Source organism: Somniosus microcephalus, chromosome 8 (assembly GCF_052327205.1).
Source record: "Somniosus microcephalus isolate GS21.2 chromosome 8, FLI_Smic_1.0, whole genome shotgun sequence".
Lineage (NCBI taxonomy): Eukaryota > Metazoa > Chordata > Chondrichthyes > Squaliformes > Somniosidae > Somniosus > Somniosus microcephalus.
The window spans coordinates 148,041,029-148,068,332 of record NC_140994.1 but is presented as its reverse complement, the minus strand read 5'-3'; the positions used below and the strand labels follow the sequence as shown (position 1 = coordinate 148,068,332).

At 53.0% G+C, this 27,304-nt stretch overlaps 1 protein-coding gene across 1 annotated transcript in view; it reads left to right on the top strand.

Moving 5' to 3' along the window:
• LOC147113860 (nuclear factor NF-kappa-B p105 subunit-like) overlaps positions 1–27,304 on the top strand; it is an 88,303-nt gene that overhangs the window by 31,917 nt on the left and 29,082 nt on the right. Inside the window, exon 4 of the mRNA XM_085995236.1 lies at positions 3,433–3,581. Within this exon, the coding sequence (XP_085851362.1) occupies positions 3,433–3,581 (149 nt within the window). The remainder of the gene's footprint in view (positions 1–3,432; positions 3,582–27,304) is intronic.

Sequence of the window (27,304 nt, the reverse complement as noted above, 5' to 3'; positions counted from 1 at the left end):
CTGTTGCCACGCAGTCACTTGCTGGGCTCCTCCACACCCAGATTGACGCAACGCAATCTCTCACTGTAGCCACCCTCTCTGCATCAGTGACGATCACCCCGGGCCCTTCCAGTCCCATACAAGGCCAGGAATCAGTGGAGCATGCGATTGTGGCGGATGAGCTGAGCCACTCCCCTCAGATAGCCAGTGTGTCGTCCGACCATGGTGCAGGTGTCCTCTCTCGGCAGGAGACCATTGCACATGCCAGCGCTGGGACGCCTGCATTGCAGCTGCCACCACCTGCAGGCCACACTGCTTCCAGCCATGGTCACATCAAGCATCCTGCGTCCGCACCCTCCAAGCCCAGAGGTCGGCCAGGCCATCCCTCAGGGGCTTCTGCGCTTCCAGACAGTCAGCAGGCGTCCCCCAGCCTTGAGCCCGCCACTGGGGTCCAATTACGTAGGAGCAGCAGGGAGGGAAGGGGCCGGGCGCGAAAGAGAAGTCGTTCTCCCTCAAGGGGCCAGTTGTAGAGGGAGGTGCTGAGACGTTTGTTTGTCCAAATTCAAGGACACCCTCACCTGTTATATTTGCAGAAGGTTTGTTGAGTTTTGCGGCTTTGCCGAACAATTCACAGTTATTTTGAAAGTTATGGTTTCTGTTGACCTTACGTTGTTTAGCTGTAATGAAAGACTTTTGTGCCAATAAACAGAAGTTTCAATGTGGCATGGTGCATGTGACTAGTTTCAGTGATGCTGGCATTCAGAGGCCGTCAAACATCCAAAGTGTGCATGAGTTAAGACTCTCATCATTCCGCCACAGGGGTCTCGACACGAGTCCAGATGAGCCTCTGACATATGGCCCTTCCACTTTCAGCAGCCCTTCCATCTTCCTCCGCCTCCTCCGCCTGCTCTTCCTCCTCCGCCTCCTCCTCCTCCGCCTGCTCTTCCTCCTCCTCCTCCTCCTCCTCCGCCTGCACTTCCTCCTCCTCCTCCTCCGCCTCCTCCTCCTCCGCCTGCTCTTCCTCCTCCTCCTCCGTCTCCTCCTCCTCCTCCTCCTCCTCATACTCCTCCTCCTCCGCCTGCTCTGCTGGTCGTTGAGGGACAGCTGGAATTGGCTGGCTGCGTCGATTCGCCAAGTTGTGGAGCATGCAGCAGACGACGACGATGTGTCCCACTTGCTGCGGCGAGTACTGCAGGGATCCCCCCGAATGTTCCAGACATTGGAAACGCTTTTTGACAACACCAATAGTGTGCTGTTTACTGTGCCTGGTCGCCTGATGGCCGCTGCTGATCAGCTCTTCTGCTGGGGTGTCGGCCACACGGAGTGTTGTCATCAGCCATGGCCAGAGAGGATAGCCCTTGTCCCCAGTAAGCCAGCCTCGTCTTCGAGGCAGCCCCTCAAAAAGGTTACAAACTGAGGTCAACCGCAGGATAAAGGCATCGTGGCTGCACCCTGGGAAATGTGTGGTGACTGCCATGATGATTTGGCGGTGGTCACAGACCAGCTGCATGTTGAGGGAGTGGAACCCCTTGCGGATGCGGAAGTCCTAAGGATGATGGCATGGCGCCCTCAAAGCCACGTGTGTGCTGTCACTCGCCCCCTGCACCATGGGGAAGTCCGCAATAGAAGCGACACCCTGCGCGCGCTCTGCCTGCTTGTGCAGGGTCCGAGGGAAGGTAATGAATTGACGCCTTTGCCTATAAAGGGCATCTGTAACTTGCCGGATGCAACAGTGGACTGCAACCTGAGCGACAGTCGCAATGTCCCCAATGGCTGACTGAAAGGATCCGTTGGCATAAAAATTGAGGCCATCAGTCAGTTTAGCGATCACGGACAGAGAGGTTCTGCAGCGTTCACGCGGCTGCAGATCCTGACCAAGCAGGTGGCACAGATCAGTAACAATGTCCCTCCAGAATCGGAGCCTTCCCAAACACTGCTCCTCCGACATGTCAAGGCTTGTCACCTGCTGCCTAAAGACCCTCGCAGCTTCCCGTCGGATTGGCCGACCTCCATTGCCCCTCCTCCTTCTGGCCAATCCCAGCCCTCTCTCCCGCCGTCTCTCTGCCCCTTCACAGTGTTGGGCGATGAGGCCGTCGCCCTCCAAAGAAACTCCCATTCCAATGCCAGTTGGTCAAAAGGCTTTTAGGTGTAGTGCTGCAAGTGCTTCGGGCAGGTTTGAAGGTCCCAAGTACTGTAAAGCTAAATTCCCAGAACTCCGCTCCACATTAGCTCGCCAACTCTCTCCAGCAACGATCGCAATGAGCAGGCCAAGTGGCTGAAGATTCTGCACTAGAGCTGTCCCCTTTAAATAGCGCCCCCCTACTCCGAGAAGGGCCTGTTAGCCCTCCCTCAAACTGTCACTAATAGCGCTGGGCGTTAAGGCTCCGGGCGCCACCCAATATGCGCTCAGGCGCTCCTAAAAGGCGTTGCACACTGAAATTACGTCATGATCTGCTTGCGCTCGCGGGCGCGCGCAAACACTTAGCGCAGGCGCTAAATGTATAGTCAACATCTGAGTTGTCGCTATCTTCATAGCGAACGCCCCAACATAGGGTATCGCCCCAATTCTAGGTCTCTTTAGGCGCTCAGCGCCGGCGCTACCAACCGAATTTCTAGGCCATAGAGTTGAATTAACCCTACTGGGCTGGGCTGGCAATTATAAACCAGCAGATTACTTACCCTTTCGGAACTTGACCCTTTTCCGCCATCTCTGTCATTAACCTGCAGGGTTCTGTAGACGGATGAGGCGCCCATCTAAAGCAGGGGGAGCCTCTTGAATTTAAGCAAATATGGGACTTATAACATCAATATTACATTAGTGCTTCAGAATGGAGTTCTGCATTTCCGTTTCCCCATTTATTCCCTCCCTGTCCCAATCAGTGGGAAGTACAGGAAACTTTCTGGTATCCGGCACGGACGGGACCGAGCTGGTGCCGGTCTATCAACATTGCCGGAGAATCGAGCGCTATAGTTAAAACATACGGAGCTTCTGAGCTCCGTATCTAGCAACAAACCCTGTTGCTTAGCAACAGCTTCAAAACAATCAGCACAGCTTGCAAGCGTCTCTGTAGCTTAGCAACAGCTTCAGTTAGACGCTTGCACAGCCAGAAATGAGTAAAAAAAAGTAACTAAAAGTAAAAAAAGTTATCTGAACCGACTCCTGAATTTTGCCAGTTAACCGACATTTCCGGTTATTTAGTGGCCGGTTAATCGAAAGTTTCCTGTATTGTGGTTTAAATGCAACAATATCTTCAAGTAAGTTAAGTGGTGCCAACTTTTTTAACAATCAAGAAAATAATTTTAGTATTGGAATGTGTATGAAATAATAGCAAATCTCTGCTAAAATGTAGTTAAATACATGCTCTGCTTTATAAAATAAATATTTTCCCTCTTCATTTTATCTCTCCCTGTACCATGTTCCTAAATGGTCAAAAACCTCTGTTTCAATTATAGATCCACAACTACAATGGATCTGCCAAAATTGTGGTGCAGTTAGTAACCATTGATGAACCTCCACTTCTGCATGTGCACAGCCTAGTAGGAAAACAGTGTGAAAATGGAATCTGTGTAATCCAAATGGATTCTGAGGACATGACAGCAAGGTAGGAAAGTAGGTTTAAAGTATACAAATATTCAGAAGCTTATTTCAAGTACCTGTAGCAACCTTATTTGAGATTAGAGTTTGGAGATTAGATAGATACTTTAAAAGAACTGCAGCATCAGAAGTATCAACTGCAACAGATTTTTTGAAAAGTCTTGTCTTTTCAATGCTGCATCTTCAATGCTAAAAATACAAAAATCCACCATCTATTGGTGTTTTGCACTTCAGGACAGTGAAAAGTTGTTAGTCATTTTAAAGGGGGCAATTTTAACCTAACCTACCCACAGGAAACTGATAGGATTGGATCGGTCGCCCGTTTTACACCCTGCGATTTTACTTTCCATTGGAGTTAACGGGATGTAAAACCGACGGCAGATCCAATCCTGTTAATTTCCCACCAGGCAGGTTAGGCGAAAATGGGGGTAAAATTCAATTTCACCAGGCGCGCTAAACAGACGATAGCGGATCAGCTGTCCATTATACATTCCGCCCTATTTACCTTTCCGTTGAAGTCGATGGAAAGGAATATTGGGTGGGCGGGGAATAATACAGATAGCCGATCTGCTACCGCCCGCATTGTGTCCCCGCCAAAGTTAAATTTCACCCACATAATATTTCCTGTATATAGTGAAAATTGCCCTGGTGATAATGCTATCTCAATTTGGACTGTTCCAGCTGTCTTGAACAAATTCCACAGCTTCACTGTTTTCCAAGAACTGGCAGTTAGTGTTTTGTGATCGCAGCAGAAGGAGACAGAATAAAATATAGGGGCCACTAAATTCAAAGGCCCCCAAAAACAGGCGTGGGGATCGCCAATGGTCTGTTCCATCACATTTCATGTGGCAGCACGGCTTTCATTGTATGTATGCTGTGCACGTGTGTGTGGGTTGCGCACCGGAGTCATGAGCCATGTCATCAGCAGATAGCCCTTGTCTCCCAGTCGCCACTCTTTGGTTTGGGGTGGTTGAAATGCAGCTGGCTCAGTGAACTGCCACAGAATGAAGGCATCATGGCTGGTGCCAGGTTATCAGGGCATTGACCTGCATGATTCGCTGCCTATGGCAGCACACCAGCTGGATGTTGAGGGTATGGCAGCACACCAGCTGGACGTTGAGGGAGCGGAATCCCTTTCAGTTCCGGTATAAGGCAGAGTTGACGTGCGGCGCCCACAAAATGATGAGCGTGTAGTCAGTGGCACCCTGCAACATGGGGATGCTCGCAATTACAGCAAAGCTGCATGTTCACTCTGCCTGCTGGTCTCTGGCAAGAGAGAATGAAATAAAGTTATTGCTCTTGAAATAGAGAGCCTCAGTGTCCTCCCTTATGCAACAGTGCACGGCAACCTGTGAAATGTTGCTAATATTTCCAGCTCCAGCCTGGAAGGAGCCTGACACACAAAAGTTCATCACCACCGTCACCTTTACAGTCACTGGCACTGCTGTCCATGCCCTGCTCTGAGGTTGCAGTTGTGGCTGCAGTAGGTGAGGATTTCAATGAGGATGTCCTTGCTGAAGCGCAGATGTCTCACACATTGTTCCTCTCTGAGGTTCGGGTAGAAGAATTACTCCCTGAGCACCCTGGACGGTTAAGGCCTCCTGCTGAGAACCCATCGCCCCTTCTCCCCCTTCTCCTCCATCTTCCAGTAACTTGTCCTGCTCTGAATACCCTCTGTTTATTCCCCAAGTCATGCTGTATTCCAAGGGGAATGCCTACTAGTGCGCCCATGTTTGGCATCAAATGGTTTGTGCAGAAGCCTTGAAATCAGGAAAAGGTCCTTCAGCACCTGCCACGCCACTCGCTGTAGACTTTAGCAACTTTAAACAACTATAGAAAGCACCAAACACTTGTATAATCGTAGCAACAACCAGTAGAAATCAGTCGACAACTAACCTGTAAGTAGTTGATGATCCCATGATCCCTTTAAATATCGCGGGTGGGGGTCCTTCCTGCTGCTGAACGCTTGTTAAGAAAGGGCGTTAGCTGGAAGGCTAAGCTCCAAAATGGCAACACTGGAGTCAAATCAGCAAGGCATGCTGCTTGACGTCATGATCTGCCTGCTCTGCATACTTTTTTTTAATTCATTCACGAGATGTGGGTGTCGCTGGCAAGGCCAGCATTTATTGCCCATCCCTCGTGGCCCTTGAGAAGGTGGTGGTGAGCTGCCTTCTTGAACTGCTGCAGTCCATGTGATGATGGTACTCCCACAGTGTTGTTAGGGAGGGAGTTCCAGGATTTTGACCCAGCGACAATGAAGGATCGGCAATATACTTCCAAGTCAGGATGGTGTGTGACTTGGAGGGGAACTTGGAGGTGGTGGTGTTCCCATGCGCCTGCTGCCCTTGTCCTTCTAGGTGGTAGAGGTCGCGGGTTTGGGAGGTGCTGCCGAAGAAGCCTTGGTGAGTTGCTGCAGTGCATCTTGTAGATGGTACACACACTGCAGCTACAGTACGCCGGTGGTGGAGGGAGTGAATGTTTAAGGTGGTGGATGGGGTGCCAATCAAACAGGCTGCTTTGTCTTGGATGGTGCCGAGCTTCTTGAGTGTTGTTGGAGCTGCACTCATCCAGGCAAGTGGAGAGTATTCCATCACACTCCTTACTTGTGCCTTGTAGATGGTGGAAAGGCTTTGGGGAGTCAGGAGGTGAGACACTCGCCGCAGAATACCCAGTCTCTGACCTGCTCTTGTTGCCACAGTATTTATGTGGCTGGTCCAGTTAAGTTTCTGGTCAATGATGACCTTCAGGATAATGATGGTGGGGGATTCGGTGATGGTAATGCCATTGAATGTCAAGAAGCGGTGGTTGAATATAGTCATTACCTGGCACCTGTGTGGCGCGGATGTTACCTGCCACTTATCAGCCCAAGCCTGAATGTCATCCAGGTCTTGCTGCATGCGGGCATGGACTGCTTCATTATCTGAGGAGTTGTAAATGGCACTGAACACTGTGCAGTCATCAGCGAACATCCCTACTTCTGACCTTATGATGGAGGGAAAGTCATTTGATGAAGCAGCTGAAGATGGTTGGGCCTAGGACACTGCCCTGAGGAACTCATGCAGCGATGTCCTGGGGCTCTGATGATTGACCTCCAACCACCACAACCATCTTCCTTTGTGCTAGGTATGACTCCAGCCAGTGGAGAGCTTTCCCCCCAATTCCCATTGACTTCAGTTTTACTGGGGCTCCTTGATGCCACACTCGGCCAACTGCTGCCTTGATGTCAAGGGTAGTCACTCTCACCTGACCTTTTGGTGAATGTTCTCTGCGCGCGCGCTAACACCCTCACCAACATGGCTCCTGGCGTGATTCAGCCCACAAGTGTGCATGCGTGCCTTGGACACCATTTTGGAACCAAAACAGCACTTGTAGCGCCGAAGAAACAAGCGCTAAGGTTCCAAATTTTCTGCCTAGGATCTAATAATGTGGTGTTTAGCAACTGGTACAAATGAGACAGCTTTACTGAAGTGCTAACTGTTGTGTCTGTGTATAATAAGACACAGACTGCAGGAGAACGGTACAACAGGTGTTTACTCAACGTGGCTCACACTGTAACTGATCTGTACAGATTACTACTCAGTGCTATATACAGGTGTGGTCACTGCCGGTACTGCAGTATACATGAGCTGTAAAAGATAGTTCCCCCCTTAAAGGTATACACATTACAATTCCTCCCCTTTTAGATTAACAGTACCATAACACTCATTTAACAATTAAATATCAAACTAATTACAATTAACACTTTTAACATGCAACATTAGCTGAAAATAGTCTATTCATATATTCAGTCTTTGGGGAGGCTTCCTGATTCTTTCTGGATAGCGCCTTTCCCGAGTGTCTTGCTCTTGGTGCGGAGGCGATTCTGGCCCCCTGTCGTCGGTTGGTTCATCAGCTTCCGATGCTACTGTTTCTGGGGTAGATGCGACCTGTACGTCGGGTTCATCACCAGGTACGTATGGGCGAGGCATGGGGTAGACTTGTTCCTGTGACTCTAGGATCTGGTCAGCATGGCGTCTCACGATGCTCTCCCCAACGTCCACTGTGTACATTAGTGGGCCCTGCCGTGTGCATATCGTTCCTGGCTGCCACTTTTCTATTCGGTAGTCGCGGGCCAAGACTGGTTGCCCTACATTGAAGCTCCTTGTTGGCTTCTCATGGATGTGCTGGAATTGCTTACTCTCAACATGTCTTCGTACGTTTGATCTGAGCAAATCCAGGCAAGATCTTAACCTTCGGTTAAAGAACATCATGGCTAGGGCCTGGTTGGTGACTGCATGTGTCGCATTCCGGTAGGCGAACAGGAAATTGTCCACCTTGTGCTGCAGCGGAATGTTGTCATTGTACATAGCCTTTATTGCCTTCTTAAAGGTTTGTACGAACCTCTCAGCCAATCCATTTGTGGCTGGATGATACGGGGCGGATGTGTAATGCCTTACCCCATTCTTTTTCAAGAACCTCCGGAACTCTTCGGACACAGACTGTGGTCCGTTGTCGGAGCAGATCTGTTCTGGCAAGCCATTCCTGGCAAAAATGGGCCGTAGGACTGCAATAGTTTTCTCCGTGGTGGTGGAGGACATTTTGATGACCTCAGGCCATTTCGAGTGCGCATCCACGGCTTTTAAAAACATTAAGTCCATGAATGGACCAGCAAAATCAATATGCACCCGTTGCCATGGAGATGAGGGCCACGCCCATGGGTGTAGAGGGGCCTGTGGTGGTGCATTTTGGACTTTCTGGCATCCTGAGCAGCTCTTGGTCAGGTCCTCGATTTATTTATCGATTCCCGGCCACCACACATAAGCCCTGGCTACGCTTTTCATTTTTACCCCTCCCAGATGACCCTCATGAAGCTCATTGAGCACTCTATCCCTTAACTTGGGTGGAATTACCACTCGGGATCCACACATCAAGGTCCCCCGGCACACTGACAGCTGTTCTCTCCTTGTCGAGAATGCTGGCAACAGTGAGTCGCCATGTGCTGGCCATCCCTTCACCGTCAAATCATATACCCGAGACAGTGTCGGGTCATTTTGGGTTTCCTTTTCGATACAAGCGTTAGTTACCGGTAGATATTCAACTGTAGTCGAATGGAATATTTCGACAGGATCCACTGCTGGTGCTTCCTCCGCAGTAGGCAGTGGCAGGCGGGATAGCCCATCAGCATTTCCATGCTGTTTCGTGCCCTTATATTCAATCTCATAGTGGTGCGCCCCTAGAAAAAGTGACCATCTTTGTAGTCGTTGCGCAGTCATCACCGGAATGCCCTTCTTCGGATTAAAAATGGAGACAAGAGGCTGGTGATCAGTCAGCAAGGTGAATTTCTGCCCGTGCAGATAGTGATTGAACTTTTTCACTCCCCACACTAGGCTGAGGGCCTCCCTGTCAATCTGGGCGTAGTTACGCTCGGCTGAGGTTAGTGATCATGACGCAAAGGCTATTGGCCTCTCTGAGCCGTCCGAGAATTTGTGCGACAGCACCGCTCCAATGCCGTAGGGTGACGCATCACATGCCAACCGAATTGGTAATGCCGGGTTGTAATGGGCCAATACCTCTTTCGATGTGATTAGTGTTTTGCTCTTCTGGAAAGCTCGTCTACATTCGTCACTCCACTTCCATGGCACCCCGGTTTGCAGTAGGGTGTTCAGTGGGTGTAGTATTGTAGACAAATTTGGCAAGAACTTATGGTAGTAGTTTACCAGCCCGAGGAACGACCTCAGTTGTGACACATTTTCTGGTGCTGGAGCCTTGACTACTGACTCAGTCTTCTCTGGGGACTTATGTAACCCCTCTTTATCAATAACGTGGCCACAATACGAGATCTGTTTTCTAAAAAACTCGCATTTGGGGTGGTTAGCTCGGAGCCCATATTCCTGCAATCCAGTGAGCACCTGCTCCAGGTTGGCAAGGTGATCCCTGTCATTTTCGCCCGTGACCAGGATGTCGTCCAAATAACACTGGGTCCCTGGGATCCCTTGCAGGACTTGTTCCATTGCCCTCTGCCAAATAGTCGGAGCTGATGCTACCCCGAATACCAGCCGGTTGTATTGGTAGAGACCTTTATGGGTGTTGATTGTGAGGCATTTTTTTGATGCTTCTTCTACCTCCATTTGCAGATACGCCTGGGCCAGATCAATCTTAGTGAAGCGTTTCCCTCCAGATAGCGAGGCGAAAATATCTTCAATCCGCGGAAGTGGATATTGTACGGTGTGAAGGACCGGGTTCACTGTTACCTTAAAGTCCCCACAGATGCAAACCTTCCTTGGTTCCCCAGGCGTGCTGCTCAACGACTTTTTCATCACAGGGACGATGGGTGTAGCCCACTCGCTCCAGTCTACCTTGGACAGTACACCTGAACGTTCCAGACTCTCCAGCCCTGCTTCGGCGGCTGGGCGGATCGAATAAGGTACCGGTCTGGCCTTAAAAAATTTTGGGCTTGCGTTTTCTTCAATTTTAATCGCCGCTGTCATGCCTTTTAGTGTTCCGAGTCCTTGCTGGAACACTTCTTTCGCGTCAGTTAGGATCTTTGACAGGCGCCCAGGTGTGACGTCGTCATCCTTTTTGTCAGCCACAGTCAGTGCCTGTATGGAATGCCAATCCAGTTGTATTTTCCGGATCCATTCACGTCCCAGTAATGGTGGTCCTCCATCTTGCAATACATACAGGTCTAGTTTTGGTGTTTCCTTACCGTTATATATAACGGTCACCCTTATTTTTCCTTTGGGGTAGACTTTTTGCCCCGTGTACGTCTTCAAAATAATTTTAGTGTCTCTCAAGGGTATGTGTGAGAATAGCCGCTCGTAGTCCCGTCGGTTTATGACTGTTAATGCTGATCCTGTGTCCAATTCTATCTTTACCTGGACTCCTGCTATCTTGAGAGTGACCCAAATGGTTCGGTGATCCTCCGTTGTGATCACATTATGTAGTTTCAGACAACTCAGTTCCCTGCTTTCGGAGTCGTTATCACTCTTTTGTTCGTCTGAACTATTCTCCGTCATCTTATGTACCTTCTTGTACTTTCCTTTGGTAGGTTTCTTATTGCTGGTTTTCTTTCCTGACCTGCAGACTCGTGCTATGTGTCCTACTTTTCCACACTGTCTGCACACTTTGTCTTTGAACCAGCAATCATTCTGGCCGTGTGTTGTTCTGCCGCAGCGATAGCACTTCTCTGTTCCATATGACATTTCGTTTGTGCCATATTCTTGCGGTCTCTGTTGTATCTCTGCAGCGCCCCGTGCTGCTGCTTCATATGATACCGCAGTGCTGAAAGCCTTTTCCAGCGTAAGGTCCTTTTCAGATAAAAGCCGTTTCTGGGTTCCTTCACTTTGAAGCCCACACACAAACTTGTCCCTTAAGGTATCTGCCAGTCCCGCTCCAAACTGGCAGTGTTTCGATAGTTTGCGCAGTTCTGTTAAATAATCAGCATTGCTTTCATCCTTATGCTGGTTCCGTTTGTGAAACTTGAATCTTTCTGCTATCAGCAGCGGTGTGGGGTTTAAATGTTCCTGTAGTATCGTTACTATGTCTTCAAAACTCTTTTCCATTGGCTTCGTTGGGGTTACTAGATTTTGTAATAAACCATACGTCTTTGCACCCATTAAATTTAACAATACCGACGCTTTCTTGTCATCTGACACCTCATTTGCCTTGCAGTATACCTCTATTCGTTCGACATATGTAGTCTAATCTTCGACTTCATTGTCAAATGCGGTGATACTGCCACTCTTCGGCATTTTGGGTGTGGTTTAAAATGGCATCTCCCGCGCTTTCCTTCCTCCCCCGCTGCTGCCAACGCCGCTCCCGGCGGTTCTCGTGGCAATGGCGGTGCCCTGTAGGTTTCACGCGCTTCTCCTGCGCTGCTGCCAACGCTGCTCTCGGCGGTCCTCATGGCAATGGCGGCGCCTCGCGGGTTTCTGCGCATCTCTCTCTCCCTCTCTTCGACGCTGTTCGGCCCCTGAACACCGGCTGCGCCCTGTGCGCTCTGCCCTCTCTCTCTCTTCCCCGTCGACGCTGCTCGGCCCTTTGCTGTGCCGCTCGGTCGGCCTCTAGCCCGCCGCTGTCCGGGAAGGGTCTGCACACTACCTGTTGCCAGCCCGTTTCGCTGGACCACCTCGACTGGAAAGCCAAGCCTGGCTCTCGACAGCCTCCCCCGCAATTCTCGAGTCTCTGCTGGATGACTGGGCGGTTGCCCATGGTCAACGCCCGAGTCTCTGGCCTTGACCTCCAATCCACTGATCTCCATGAACGAATCCCCGGGAGGTGATGCAGAGTTGCAGGTAGATTCGAACTTGCCTTGTCGCCAATGTTGTGTCTGTGTATAATAAGACACAGACTGCAGGAGAACGGTACAACAGGTGTTTACTCAACGTGGCTCACACTGGAACTGATCTGTACAGATTACTACTCAGTGTTATATACAGGTGTGGTCACTGCCGGTACTGCAGTATACATGAGCTGTAAAAGATAGTTCCCCCCTTAAAGGTATAGACATTACACTAACACATTTCATTTGTTAAAGTATTCTGAATTGGAAGATAATGCTGTGTTCAAGAGATGATAATCGTTGGATCCAATTGACAGTCAATGATGTCCCTGAAGTAGACTTGGAAGTATTGAATAGAGGATGATTGGAAGTATGTAATGTTGTAATTTCTGTCCCTACTGATGCGCAGAGACATCATAAAATAATTCCAATAATCTTGAGTGTCTTGAAATGATGAGCTCACAGACTATTAAAATTACAGTTTGGAAAAATGCTATTTGATTGGAAGACGTATGTTGGTTTGGAAGCTTGGCCCTATAAATCTAATTAAAATAAACCAAATACCTGTCTAGGTCTGAAAATTGATCTCCCTAACTTCAGTAATGCACACCTTTGAAGGGGGTTTCAGCTCATGGGAACATTAGGAACAGAAGTAGGCCATTCAACTCCTTGGGCCTGCTCTGCCATTCAATTAGGTCATGGCCGATCTGCACCTCAACTTCATTTTCCCCATCTCCCTTAATACCCTTACCTAACAAAATATCTATCCGTCTTGAAAGCTCCAATTGTCCCAGCATCCACAGCTTTTTGGGGTAGAGTTTTCCAAATTTCTACTATACTGTGTGTGGAAAAAGTGCTTTCTGATTTCGCTCCTGAATTGCTCAGCTTTCACTTTAAGATTATGTCCCCTTGTTCTTGATTGTCTCACCAGAGGAAATAGTTTCTCCGTATCTACCCTGTCAAAAACTTTTAATATTCTAAACACCTCGATCAGATTACCCCCTCAATCTCCGATAGGCAAGGGAATACAAACCAAGTTTATGCAACCTGGCCTCATAATTTAACACTCTGAGCCCCGGTATCATTCCAGAGTGATTATTTGCACGCCGTTTTTGACTCTATCTCTGCATGTGCACCGTTTTGGTACGACGTATGCATACTCAATCCGGTCGCGCAGGCGCAGTACCAAACGGTGCTGCGGCCTAAACCGCCATGCTTGGCTCGGCTACGTGCAGAGAAGGTCAAGGGATTGGATGTGGAGAGGAGAGAGAAGAGGGCATCGGCGGCGGGGGTGGGTGGGGAGGGGGAGAGGAGGATGGGGAGAGGAGAGGGGATCGAAGTGGGGAGGGGAGGAGGGATCAAAGGGGGGAGAGGAGAGGGGATCGAAGGGGGGAGAGGAGAGGGGATCGAGGTGGGGAGAGGAGAGGGATCGAAGGGGGGAGAGGAGAGGGGATCGAAGGGGGGAGAGGAGAGGGGATCGAGGTGGGGAGAGGAGAGGGGATCGAAGGGGGGAGAGGAGAGGGGATCGAAGGAGGAGGGGAGAGGGGATCGAAGGGGGGAGAGGAGAGGGGATCGAAGGGGGGAGAGGAGAGGGGATCGAAGGCGGGAGAGGAGGGGGATCGAAGGGGGGAGAGGAGAGGGGATCGAAGGGGGGAGAGGAGAGGGGATCGAAGGGGGGAGAGGAGAGGGGATCGAAGGGGGGAGAGGAGGGGGATCGAAGGGGGGAGGGGAGAGGGATCGAAGGGGGGAGAGGAGAGGGAATCGAAGGGGGGAGAGGAGAGGGGATCGAAGGGGGGAGAGGAGAGGGGATCGAAGGGGGGAGAGGAGAGGGGATCGAAGGGGGGAGAGGAGAGGGGATCGAAGGGGGGAGAGGAGAGGGGATCGAAGGGGGGAGAGGAGAGGGGATCGAAGGGGGCAGAGGAGAGGGGATCGAAGGGGGGAGAGGAGAGGGGATCGAAGGGGGGAGAGGAGAGGGATCGAAGGGGGGAGAGGAGAGGGGATCGAAGGGGGGAGAGGAGAGGGGATCGAAGGACAGAGAGGAGAGGGGATCGAAGGGGGGAGAGGAGAGGGGATCGAAGGGGGGAGAGGAGAGGGGATCGAAGTGGGGAGAGGAGAGGGATCGAAGGGGGAAGAGGAGAGGGGATCGAGGTGGGGAGAGGAGAGGGGATCGAAGGGGGAGAGGAGAGGGGATCGAAGGGGGGAGAGGAGAGGGGATCGAAGGGGGGAGAGGAGAGGGGATCGAAGGGGGTAGAGGAGAGGGGATCGAAGGGGGGAGAGGAGAGGGGATCGAAGGGGGGAGAGGAGAGGGATCGAAGGGGGGAGAGGAGAGGGGATCGAAGGGGGGAGAGGAGAGGGGATCGAAGGGCGGAGAGGAGAGGGGATCGAAGGGGGGAGAGGAGAGGGGATCGAAGGGGGGAGAGGAGAGGGGATCAAAGTGGGGAGAGGAGAGGGATCGAAGGGGGGAGAGGAGAGGGGATCGAGGTGGGGAGAGGAGAGGGGATCGAAGGAGGAGAGGAGAGGGGATCGAAGGGGGGAGAGGAGAGGGGATCGAAGGGGGGAGAGGAGGGGGATCGAAGGGGGGGAGAGGAGAGGGGATCGAAGGGGGGAGAGGAGAGGGGATCGAAGGGGGGAGAGGAGGGGGATCGAAGGGGGGAGGGGAGAGGGATCGAAGGGGGGAGAGGAGGGGGGATCGAAGGGGGGAGAGGAGAGGGGATCGAAGGGGGGAGAGGAGAGGGGATCGAAGGGGGGAGAGGAGAGGGGATCGAAGGGGGAGAGGAGGGGGATCAAAGAGAGGAGAGGGGATCGAAGGGGGGAGAGGAGAGGGGATCGAAGGGGGAGAGGAGGGGGATCGAAGGGGGGAGAGGAGAGGGGATCGAAGGGGGGAGAGGAGAGGGGATCGAAGGGGGGAGAGGAGAGGGGATCGAAGGGGGGAGAGGATAGGGGATCGAAGGGGGAGAGGAGGGGGATCGAAGGGGGGAGAGGAGAGGGGATCGAAGGGGGGAGAGGAGAGGGGATCGAAGGGGGGAGAGAAGGGGGATCGAAGGGGGGAGAGGAGTGGGGATCGAGGTGGGGATAGGAGAGGGGATCGAGGTGGAGAGAGGAGAGGGGATCGAAGGGGGGAGAGGAGAGAGGATCGAAGGGGGGAGAGGAGAGGGGATCGAAGGGGGGAGAGGAGGGGGATCGAAGCGGGGAGAGGAGTGGGAATCGAGGTGGGGATAGGAGAGGGGATCGAGGTGGGGAGAGGAGAGGGGATCGAAGGGGGAGAGGAGAGGGGATCGAAGGGGGGAGAGGAGAAGGGATCGAGGTGGGGAGAGAAGAGGGGATCGAGGTGGGGAGAGGAGAAGGGATCGAGGTGGGGAGAGGAGAGGGGATCGAAGGGGGGAGAGGAGAGGGGATCGAGGTGGGGAGAGGAGAGGGGATCGAAGGGGGGAGAGGAGAGGGGATCGAGGTGGGGAGAGGAGGGGGATCGAAGGGGGAGAGGAGAGGGGATCGAAGGGGGGAGAGGAGAGGGATCGAAGGGGGGAGAGGAGAGGGGATCGAAGGGGGGAGAGGAGAGGGGATCGAAGGACAGAGAGGAGAGGGGATCGAAGGGGGGAGAGGAGAGGGGATCGAAGGGGGGAGAGGAGAGGGGATCGAAGTGGGGAGAGGAGAGGGATCGAAGGGGGAAGAGGAGAGGGGATCGAGGTGGGGAGAGGAGAGGGGATCGAAGGGGGAGAGGAGAGGGGATCGAAGGGGGGAGAGGAGAGGGGATCGAAGGGGGGAGAGGAGAGGGGATCGAAGGGGGGAGAGGAGAGGGGATCGAAGGGGGTAGAGGAGAGGGGATCGAAGGGGGGAGAGGAGAGGGGATCGAAGGGGGGAGAGGAGAGGGATCGAAGGGGGGAGAGAAGGGGGATCGAAGGGGGGAGAGGAGAGGGGATCGAAGGGCAGAGAGGAGAGGGGATCGAAGGGGGGAGAGGAGAGGGGATCGAAGGGGGGAGAGGAGAGGGGATCAAAGTGGGGAGAGGAGAGGGATCGAAGGGGGGAGAGGAGAGGGGATCGAGGTGGGGAGAGGAGAGGGGATCGAAGGAGGAGAGGAGAGGGGATCAAAGGGGGGAGAGGAGAGGGGATCGAAGGGGGGAGAGGAGGGGGATCGAAGGGGGGGAGAGGAGAGGGGATCGAAGGGGGGAGAGGAGAGGGGATCGAAGGGGGGAGAGGAGGGGGATCGAAGGGGGGAGGGGAGAGGGATCGAAGGGGGGAGAGGAGGGGGGATCGAAGGGGGGAGAGGAGAGGGGATCGAAGGGGGGAGAGGAGAGGGGATCGAAGGGGGGAGAGGAGAGGGGATCGAAGGGGGAGAGGAGGGGGATCGAAGAGAGGAGAGGGGATCGAAGGGGGGAGAGGAGAGGGGATCGAAGGGGGAGAGGAGGGGGATCGAAGGGGGGAGAGGAGAGGGGATCGAAGGGGGGAGAGGAGAGGGGATCGAAGGGGGGAGAGGAGAGGGGATCGAAGGGGGGAGAGGATAGGGGATCGAAGGGGGAGAGGAGGGGGATCGAAGGGGGGAGAGGAGAGGGGATCGAAGGGGGGAGAGGAGAGGGGATCGAAGGGGGGAGAGAAGGGGGATCGAAGGGGGGAGAGGAGTGGGGATCGAGGTGGGGATAGGAGAGGGGATCGAGGTGGAGAGAGGAGAGGGGATCGAAGGGGGGAGAGGAGAGAGGATCGAAGGGGGGAGAGGAGAGGGGATCGAAGGGGGGAGAGGAGGGGGATCGAAGCGGGGAGAGGAGTGGGAATCGAGGTGGGGATAGGAGAGGGGATCGAGGTGGGGAGAGGAGAGGGGATCGAAGGGGGAGAGGAGAGGGGATCGAAGGGGGGAGAGGAGAAGGGATCGAGGTGGGGAGAGAAGAGGGGATCGAGGTGGGGAGAGGAGAAGGGATCGAGGTGGGGAGAGGAGAGGGGATCGAAGGGGGGAGAGGAGAGGGGATCGAGGTGGGGAGAGGAGAGGGGATCGAAGGGGGGAGAGGAGAGGGGATCGAGGTGGGGAGAGGAGGGGGATCGAAGGGGGAGAGGAGAGGGGATCGAAGGGGGAGAGGAGAGGGGATCGAGGTGGGGAGAGGAGAGGGGATCGAGGTGGGGAGAGGAGAAGGGATCGAGGTGGGGAGAGGGGAGGGGCTCGAAGGGGGGAGAGGAGAGGGGATCGAAGGGGGGAGAGGAAAGGGGATCGAAGGGGGGACAGGAGTGGGGAACGAGGTGGGGAGAGGAGAGGGGATCGAAGGGGGAGAGGAGAAGGGATCGAGGTGGGGAGGAGAGGGGATCGAGGTGGGGAGAGCAGAGGGGATCGAGGTGGAGAGAGGAGAGGGGATCGAAGCGGGGAGAGGAGAGGGGATCGAGGTGGGGTGAGGAGAGGCGATCGAAGCGGGGAGAGGAGAGGGGAACGAAGGGGGGAGAGGAGAGGGGATTGAAGGGGGGAGAGGAGAGGGGATCGAAGCGGGGAGAGGAGAGGGGATCGAAGGGGGGAGAGGAGAGGGGATCGAAGCGGGGAGAGGAGAAGGGATCGAGGTGGGGAGAGGAGGGGGATCGAAGGGGGGAGAGGAGAGGGGATCGAGGTGGGGAGAGGAGAGGGGATCGAGGTGGGGAGAGGAGAGGGGATCGAAGGGGGGAGAGTAGAGGGGATCGAGGTGGGGAGAGGAGAGGGGATCGAGGTGGGGAGAGGAGAGGGGATCGAAGGGGGGAGAGGAGAAGTGATCGAGGGGGAATAGCAGAGGGGATCGAAGTGGGGAGAGGAGAAGGGATCGAGGTGGGGAGAGGAGAAGGGATCGAGGTGGGGAGAGGAGTGGGATCGAAGGGGGGAGAGGAGAAGGGATCGAGGTGGGGAGAGGAGAGGGGATCGAAGGGGGAGAGGAGAGGGGATCGAGGTGGGGAGAGGAGAGGGGATCGAGGTGGGGAGAGCAGAGGGGATCGACGGGGGGAGAGGAGAAGGGATCGAGGTGGGGAGAGGAGAGGGGATCGAAGGGGGGAGAGGAGAGGGGATCGAGGTGGGGAGAGGAGAGGGGATCGAAGGGGGGAGAGGAGAGGGGATCGAGGTGGGGAGAGGAGAGGGGATGGAGGTGGGGAGAGGAGAGGGGATCAAAGGGGGGAGAGGAGAGGGGATCGAGGTGGGGAGAGGAGAGGGGATCGAGGTGGGGAGAGGAGAGGGGATCAAAGGGGGGAGGGGAGAGGGGGATCGAGGTGGGGAGAGGAGAGGGGATCGAAGGGGGGAGAGGAGAGGGGATCGAGGTGGAGATAGGAGAGGGGATCGAGGTGGGGAGAGGAGAAGGGATCGAGGTGGGGAGAGGAGGGGGATCGAAGGGGGAGAGGAGAAGGGATCGAGGTGGGGAGAGGAGAGGGGATCGAGGTGGGGAGAGGAGAGGGGATCGAAGGTGGGAGAGGCGGGGGGATCGAAGGGGGAGAGGAGAGGGGATTGAGGTGGGGAGAGGAGAGGGGATCGAAGGGGGGAGAGGAGAGGGGATCGAGGTGCAGAGAGGAGAAGGGATCGAGGTGGGTAGAGGAGAGGATATCGAGGTGGGGAGAGGAGAAGGGATCGAGGTGGGGAGAGAAGAGGGGATCGAGGTGGGGAGAGGAGAGGGGATCGAAGGGGGGAGAGGAGAAGGGATCGAGGTGGGGAGAGGAGAGGGAATCGAGGTGGGGAGAGGAGAGGGGATCGAGGTGGGGAGAGGAGAGGGATCGAAGGGGGGAGAGGAGAGGGGATCGAGGTGGGGAGAGGAGAGGGGTTCGAAGGGGGGAGAGGAGAGGGGATCGAGGTGGGGAGAGGAGAGGGATCGAAGGGGGAGAGGAGAGGGAATCGAAGGGGGAGAGGAGAGGGGATCGAGGTGGGGAGAGGAGAGGGGATCGCGGTGGGGAGAGGAGAGGGGTTCGAAGGGGGGAGAGGAGAAGGGATCGAGGTGGGGAGAGGAGAGGGGATCGAAGGGGGAGAGGAGAGGGGATCGAAGGGGGGAGAGGAGAGGGGATCGTGTTGGGGACAGGAGAGGGGATTGAAGGGGGGAGAGTGTTAAGTCTGTGTGTTATATTGAGAATTAATACACAGACCACAAGAGTAAACTTTAACAGGTCTTTACTAGTTGAAGGTCAGGGCGGAACTGCCCAATAAATCATTACACAGCACTTATATACCGGTGTGGTCACCACCGGTATTACAGTATACAGCAGCCAAGATAAAGTAGTGCAACCCTTAAAATAGTTCTCTTAAAGGTGGAACGGTTACATACACTACAATCCTCCCTTTTTAGGTTAACAGTATATATTCCCCATTAAACTTAACATCATAACATATATACACAACTTCATGTAAAAACAGTTCACAGATTCAGTCTCTCTGGAGGCTTTCTGACTCGGTCCGGATAACGCCTCGGTGGTGCAGTAGTTTTCGGTGGTGTAGTAGTTTTCGGTGGTGTAGTAGGTTCTTTTGGCAAGGTCGATTCGGCTTGAATGCCAGTGTCGGGTTCATCTGGTTCCAGTATCACCGGATCGGAGGTAGATACTATGGGTATCTCTGTTTCATCATTAGGCGTATAGAGTTGTGGAGTAGGTTGTCCCTTTTCAGATGACGCTATGATCTGGTCAGCATGGTGCTTTATTATGCTTTCACCAATGTCCACGGTATACATCAGCGGTCCTAGTCGTGTGCAAATAGTTCCAGGCTGCCATTTCTCGGTACAGTAGTCCCGGGCCAAAACTTGTTGACCTATCTGGAAGGTTCTAGTTGGCCTTTCATTCATGCCTTGAAATTGCCGGTTCTCTACGTCCCTTCTGATGTTTGGCTTGATCAAATCCAGCCGGCATCTTAGTCTTCTATTGAAAAACATCATGGCGGGAGTTTGGTTTGTGACCGCATGTGTTGCATTCCTGTACGCCAACAAAAAGTTATCTACCTTATGTTGTAGATTTATGTCTTCATTACTCATGACCTTTATGGCCTTCTTGAAGGTCTGGACAAACCTTTCAGCTAATCCATTGGTGGCGGGATGGTATGGGGCGGACGTGTAGTGCTTAACCCCATTGTTTTTTAAGAACTTCCTGAATTCTTCGGACACAAATTGCGGTCCATTATCAGAACAGATCTGTTCCGGCAGGCCATTCCTGGCAAATATGGTCCTTAATACTGTGATGGTTTTTTCCGTGGTGGTGGAGGACATCTTTATTACCTCTGGCCACTTGGAGTGTGCATCCACCGCGATTAAGAACATTGAGTCCATAAATGGACCAGCAAAGTCGATATGTACCCTTTGCCATGGAGATGAGGGCCACTCCCATGGATGCAGAGGAGCTTGTGGTGGGGCGTTTTGGACCTTCTGGCACCCTAGACAGCTCTTGGTCATTTCTTCGATGTCTCCATCGATACCTGGCCACCACACAAACGCTCTGGCTAGGTTCTTCATTTTCACTCCACCCAGATGCCCCTCGTGAAGCTCCTTTAGCACTTTATGCTGGAGTTTGGGTGGAATCACCACTCTGGATCCACACATCAAAGTTCCTCGGCACACTGACAGCTGTTCTCTTCTTTGCGAAAATGCTGGCAACAGTGGTTCGCCATGTGCTGGCCATCCCTTCACCGTTAAATCGTAGACTCGTGAGAGAGTCGGGTCATTTCTTGTTTCCTTTTCGATCGTAGAATTTGTTACTGGTAGACATTCCACTATGGTTGAGTGGAACATCTCCACTGGGTCCACTGTAGGCACCTCTTCTACCGTTGGCAACGGTAGGCGCGACAAACCGTCAGCATTCCCATGCTGTTTTGATCCTTTGTATTCTATGTCATATTGGTGTGCCCCTAGGAAAAGGGACCACCTCTGTAGCCTTTGCGTTGTCATAATGGAAACGCCCTTTTTAGGGTTGAATATGGATACCAACGGCTGGTGGTCTGTCAGCAGTGTAAACTTCTGGCCCTGCAGATAATGATTAAACTTCTTTACTCCCCACACCAGGCTGAGAGCCTCCCTATCTATCTGAGCATAGTTGCGCTCAGCGGAGGTCAATGATCTGGATGCAAATGCGACTGGCCTTTCCGAGCCATTTGGCAACTTGTGTGAGAGTACTGCTCCAATACCATAAGGAGAAGCATCACAAGCTAAACGAATAGGTAGCGTTGGGTTGAAGTGAGCCAACACTTCCTCTGAGGTGATCAATGTCTTGCTTTTGCGAAAGGCCTTCTTACAGTCCTCGCTCCACTTCCATGGTACTTCTTTCTGCAAAAGAGCATTCAGCGGGTGCAGCACCGTGGATAGATTTGGCAGAAACTTATGGTAATAGTTAATCAACCCTAGGAACGATCTCAACTGGGATACATTTTCCGGAGCGGGAGCCTTCACAACAGCTTCGATCTTGTCAGGTGACTTGTGCAGCCCCTCCTGGTCAATGACATGACCACAGTACGAGATCCGTTTCTGAAAGAACTCACATTTCTGGCGATTAACTCGAAGGCCATATTCCTTCAACCTGGTGAGCACCAGTTTCAAATTTGCAAGGTGTTCCTCATCGTCATCTCCTGTAATCAGGATATCGTCCAAGTAACATTGAGTGCTTGGAATTCCCTGTAATACCTGCTCCATGGCCCTCTGCCAAATTGCTGGAGCCGAAGCCACCCCAAAAACCAGTCTATTATATCGATACAAGCCTCTGTGCGTGTTGATTGTGAGATACTGGCGCGACTCTTCCTCAACTTCCACCTGTAAGTACGCTTGCGCCAGATCTATCTTGGTGAAGCGTTTCCCGCCAGACAATGAAGCAAAGATATCCTCAATCCGCGGAAGCGGATATTGCACCGTGTGAAGCACCGGATTAACTGTGATCTTGAAGTCTCCACAGATGCGGACCTTCCCTGGTTCCCCTGGCTTGTTACTCGATGAACGCTTCATGACGGGAACAATGGGCGTGGCCCACTCACTCCAGTCCACCTTAGACAGTACTCCTGAACCTTCCAGCTCAGCTTCCACAGCAGGTCGTATCGCATAAGGTACCGGTCTGGCTTTGAAAAATTTTGGGTTTGCATGTTCTGCAATCTTGATTTTTGCCTTAATTCCTCTCAGTGTTCCCAGTCCCTGTTGGAACACCTCTTTAGCCTCATCCAATATTCTGGCCAATCGTTCAGGTTTGACATCTTTTTTTCCGGAATCTACCGCTATTGCGTTTAGGGAGTGCCAGTCCATATTTATTTTCCTGATCCACTCCCATCCCAGAAGTGGTGGACCTCCCTCAGCTAGTACATATAAGTCCATTCCTTGGTGTTCTTTGCCCTTGTGTATCACCTTGACTTTTATCTTTCCGATGGGGTATACTTTTTGCCCCGTGTATGTCTGCAATACTATCTCCGTATCCCGTAGGGGAATATGTTTGAATAACTTTTTGTAATCTTGCTTATTCATGACCGTCAACGCCGATCCGGTGTCCAATTCCATCTTCACTTGGACTCCTGCTATCTGCAGTGTGACCCAAATAGTTTGTCGGTCAGCTTCCTTACTCACGTTGTGAATTCTCAGACTACCCAGTTCCTTGCTGTTGGAGTCTGAATCCGAATTCTGTTCATCCGAACTCTTCTCAGCCACCTTATGTACCTTTCTGCACTTTTCCTGTGGTGACTTTTTGTTGCTGGTCTTCTTTCCTGACCGGCATACTTTAGCTATGTGACCAAGCTTGCCACATTTTCTACATTCCTGGTTTTTAAACCAGCATTGGTTCTGATCGTGTGTTGTCTTTCCACAACGATAACATTTTGTTGTATCCAAAGCCATTTGATCTACGCTGAGTACCGTTGCCTTCAGCTGCATTTCCGCAGTGCCTCTCGCTGTGGCTTCGTGCGATGCTGCAATAGTGACAGCCTTATCAAGTGTAAGATCATTCTCTTCAAGTAGCCGCTTTTGTGTTCCTTCTTTCGACAACCCACACACGAATTTGTCTCTCAGTGCCTCTGTCAGGCTTTCCCCAAACTGACAGTATTTCGCTAACTTACGCAGTTCAATTAAATACTCCGCGTTGCTTTCCTCTTTCAGTTGCGTTCTCGCATAAAATTTAAATCGTTCCGCTAACATCAGCGGTGTGGGGTTCAAATGATTTTTCAGAACAGCAACAATTTTAGCGAAAGTCTGATCCGCCGGTTTAGCTGGTGATAGAAGATGCTTCAATAGCCCGTATGTCTTCGCACCCATTGAGTTTAGTAAGGTTAGTGCTTTATCTTCATCTGATATTTTATTTGCCTTACAATATATCTCTATGCGTTCTACATACGTGGCCCAATCTTCAACATCGGGATCGAAATCGTTGATGTTACCACGCTTAGGCATCCTTCTTGAGAAACAAAAAGAAATTTTTCCTTTTATTTTTTTTCCAAAATGGCGGTTTCCCGCGCTTGTCTTCTTCTCCCGCCTATGAAAATGGCGGCTTCCCGCGTTTGCCTTTCTCCCCCGCTGGCTGTAATGGTGATTGCCGTATTGCTGCGTTCGCCCTCCCCAGCGGTTTCCAAATCGTGCCTCCCAGCCCCTCTTGCAGTCCGGTCCTTTCCCCCGGCTGCAGCTGAGTTCTCCGCGGTTTTTTATTTTTTTTATTTTCTCCCGCGCCTTACGCTGACCCAGTCGCTGTGCCTCGCGGCCTCGGTAGCTGCCCGGCCTTTCTCCCCGGTCGCGGTCGAGCTCCCTCTCGACGCTGTTGCGTCTCCCAGCCCGCTTGCAGCCCGGTCTTTTACACCGGCTGTGTTTGCATTCACCGCGGCTCCCGTGCGTCTCAGCGCCTCTGGCCCCGACTTTTCACCGCGGCTCCCGTGCCTACGCTGCCCCAGTCTCAGCGCCTCTGGCCCCGACTTCTGTCCGGCTCTTTTCCCCGGCCGTGGTCGAGTTCTCCGCCCTTGTATCCTCCGTTTTTCCCTCCCCTACTTCACGCCAACGTGGCCGACCTGCTGCTCGTCGCTGATCGGCTTACCCACCACCGTGATAGAAGGGATGATCACTGCCTGTTGCTGATGGAAGGCTTTGTGTCAGAATTCTTCCTTCGCTCTGCAGACCCGAGTCTTTTCTCAGCAGAATGATGAGGGCGGATGCCTCCTCTCGACGCCCGTTAAACTGCCTTGGATGTATCTCTGCCACAGGGTAAGATCGTACTCGTCGCCACTGTTAAGTCTGTGTGTTATATTGAGAATTAATACACAGACCACAAGAGTAAACTTTAACAGGTCTTTACTCGTTGAAAGTCAGGGCGGAACTGCCCAATAAATCATTACACAGCACTTATATACCGGTGTGGTCACCACCGGTATTACAGTATACAGCAGCCAAGATAAAGTAGTGCAACCCTTAAAATAGTTCTCTTAAAGGTGGAACAGTTACATACACTACAGAGAGGAGAGGGGATCGAGGTGGGGTGAGGAGAGGCGATCGAAGCGGGGAGAGGTGAGGGGATCGAAGGGGGGAGAGGAGAGGGGATTGAAGGGGGAGAGGAGAGGGAATCGAAGGGGGGAGAGGAGAGAGGATAGAAGGGGGGAGAGGAGCAGGGATCGAGGTGGGGAGAGGAGGGGGATCGAAGGGGGGAGAGGAGAGGGGATCGAGGTGGGGAGAGGAGAGGGGATCGAGGTGGGGAGAGGAGAGGGGATCGAAGGGGGGAGAGTAGAGGGGATCGAGATGGGGAGAGGAGAGGGGATCGAGGTGGGGAGAAGAGAGGGGATCGAAGGGGGGAGAGGAGAAGGGATCGACGTGGGACGAGGAGAGGGGATCGAGGTGGGGAGAGGAGAGGGGATCGAGGTGGGGAGAGGAGAGGGGATCGAGGTGGGGAGAGGAGAGGGGATCGAGGTGGGGAGAGGAGAGGGGATCGAGGTGGGGAGAGGAGAGGGGATCGAAGGGGGAGAGGAGAGGGGATCGAAGGGGGGAGAGGAGAGGGGATCGAAGGGGGGAGAGGAGAGGGGATCGAAGGGGGAGAGGAGAGGGGATTGAGGTGGGGAGAGGAGAGGGGATCGAGGTGGGGAGAGGAGAGGGGATCGAGGTGGGGAGAGGAGAGGGGATCGAGGTGGGGAGAGGAGAGGGGATCGAAGGGGGGAGAGGAGAGGGGATCGAAGGGGGGAGAGGAGAGGGGATCGAAGGGTGGAGAGGAGAGGGGATCGAAGGGGGGAGAGGAGAGGGGATCGAGGTGGGGAGAGGAGAGGGGATCGAAGCGGGGAGAGGAGAGGGGATCGAAGGGGGGAGAGGAGAAGGGATCGAAGGGTGGAGAGGAGAGGCGATCGAGGTGGGGAGAGGAGAGTGGATCGAGGTGGGGAGAGGAGAGGGGATCGATGGGGGGAGAGGAAAAGGTATCGAAGTGGGGAGAGGAGAGGGGATCGAGGTGGGGAGAGGAGCAGGGATCGAGGTGGGGATAGGAGAGGGGATCGAGGTGGGGAGAGGAGAGGGGATCGAAGGGGGGAGAGGAGAGGGGATCGAGGTGGGGAGAGGAGAGGGGATCGAAGGGGGGAGAGAAGGGATCGAGGTGGGGATAGGAGAGGGGATCGAAGGGGCGAGAGGAGAAGGGATCGAGGTGGGGAGCGGAGAGGGGATCGAGGTGGGGAGAGGAGAGGCGATCGAGGTGGGGAGAGGAGAGGGATCGAAGGGGGTAGAGGAGAGGGGATCGAGGTGGGGAGAGGAGGGGGATCAAGGGGGGAGAGGAGAGGGGATCGAAGGGGGGAGAGGAGAGGGGATCGAAGGGGGTAGGGGACAGGGGATCGAAGGGGGGAGAGGAGAGGGGATCAAAGGGGGGAGAGGAGTAGGGAGCGGAGAGCGGATCGAAGTGGTGAGAGGAGAGGGGATCTTGTTGGGAGTGGGGGGAGCACAGTGAGAAGTGTGGGGAGGGGGAGAAATAATGTGATCCAGGTCTAAAGGGGGCGGGAGTGGGGGATGATGAGATCAAGAACGTGATCCAGATGGGAAGAGAGATAACATTCTCCTGCCTTTTGTTAGGCCTGTATCACATTCTTCCACCCCCATCCCCTTTACCAGCACTACATTCTCCCTCTCCTCTGCCCACCTCCCCCCACCCCTCCCTGCCAACAGACCGCAGCGGTTCCAGAAGGGAGCTCACTATCACCCTCTCAAGAGGAACTAGAAATGGGCAATAAATGAATTTTTAAAAATGAGAGCATATTCTGTGTTGGTCCTACAACATGCATAACACTACATTTGTGTGTTATTTGCCGGACTCGCCTATTCCAATGTTCTCCTGACCAGCCTGCCATGTTCCACCCTCAATGAACTTGAGATCATCCGAAAATCTGCACGTATCCTAACATGCAGCAAGTCCCATTCACCCATCACCCCTGTTCTTGTTGACCTACATTTGCTCATGGTCCACCAACAAGGTTCCTGCTAAGCTGCGCAGCCGCACAGGCCACTTACCGGCCTTTGAATGGGAGATTTTGCGCATGCACGAAATGTTGAATGTGCCGTGCAGCCCGTTAAAGGGCCCGTGCACACAAAAATAAATTAGGGGGAACATTGTCCACCAACACCTTGATTTTAAATTCTCATCCTCATGTTAAGAGCCCTCCATGGCCTCACCCCTTCCAACCTGAACTCGGCAGCGTGAGCGCTGTGAGTGCTCCTAACCCAGGACGGTGAACCATGTCTGTTCTCTGAAAGCAGTAGTGTTAACATTGTGAGCTCTGGAGTCTGGCTGTCACATTGAATTGATCAAAATACACTTTGAAAAGATCTTGATTATTCTAGCAGGCAGGATCAAATTACACATTCCAGACAAACTGTTGGGTGTGTCTTGTCCTCCAAGGGGACTAATCAGAAATTTGGTGTTGCAAATAGATATGACCGTATCATTCTGGCCCCCTCCAAGGTCAGTATATCCTTCCTGAGGTGCAGTTCCCAAAACTGAACGCTGTGCTCCAGATGGGGTCTGACCAAGGTTCTCTACAACTGAAGCATCACTTCCTCCCCTTTCTATTCCAGTCCCCTTGAGATAAAGGCCAACATTCCATTAGCCTTTTTGATTCCTTGTGGAACCTTATTGCATGCCTTCTGGAAGTCCATATAGATAACATCATAGAGACTCGCTTATCTACCTTATTAGTGGCCACCTCCAAAAATTCAACTAGATTAGTCAGACATGACTTACCCTTGACAAAGCCATGTTGGCTCTCTCTGATCAGCTTATATTTGTCCAAGTGATCAGTCACTCTATCCCTAATGACAGATTCTAGCAACTTTCTCGCAACTGACTCAAACTCTACTGCTTCTTTTTCTTTTCTTCCTGATTGGCTGTTTCAGGCTCTGCTCCAGATTCTGACCGAATCAGAATGGGAACTATGCATCCTCTATATAGACTGCATTTGGATGTTCTCACCCATGTTGACTGATCCCAACTGTATAAGCTGAAGTAATGACCCAACATTTTCTATGCTCCCCTTTTTCTTGCCAGAGGAGGCACTTCCTGGTTGGATGATAAGTGGGGTAGCTTGAGCCTGATTGGCTAATTTTGTTGCAAATTTT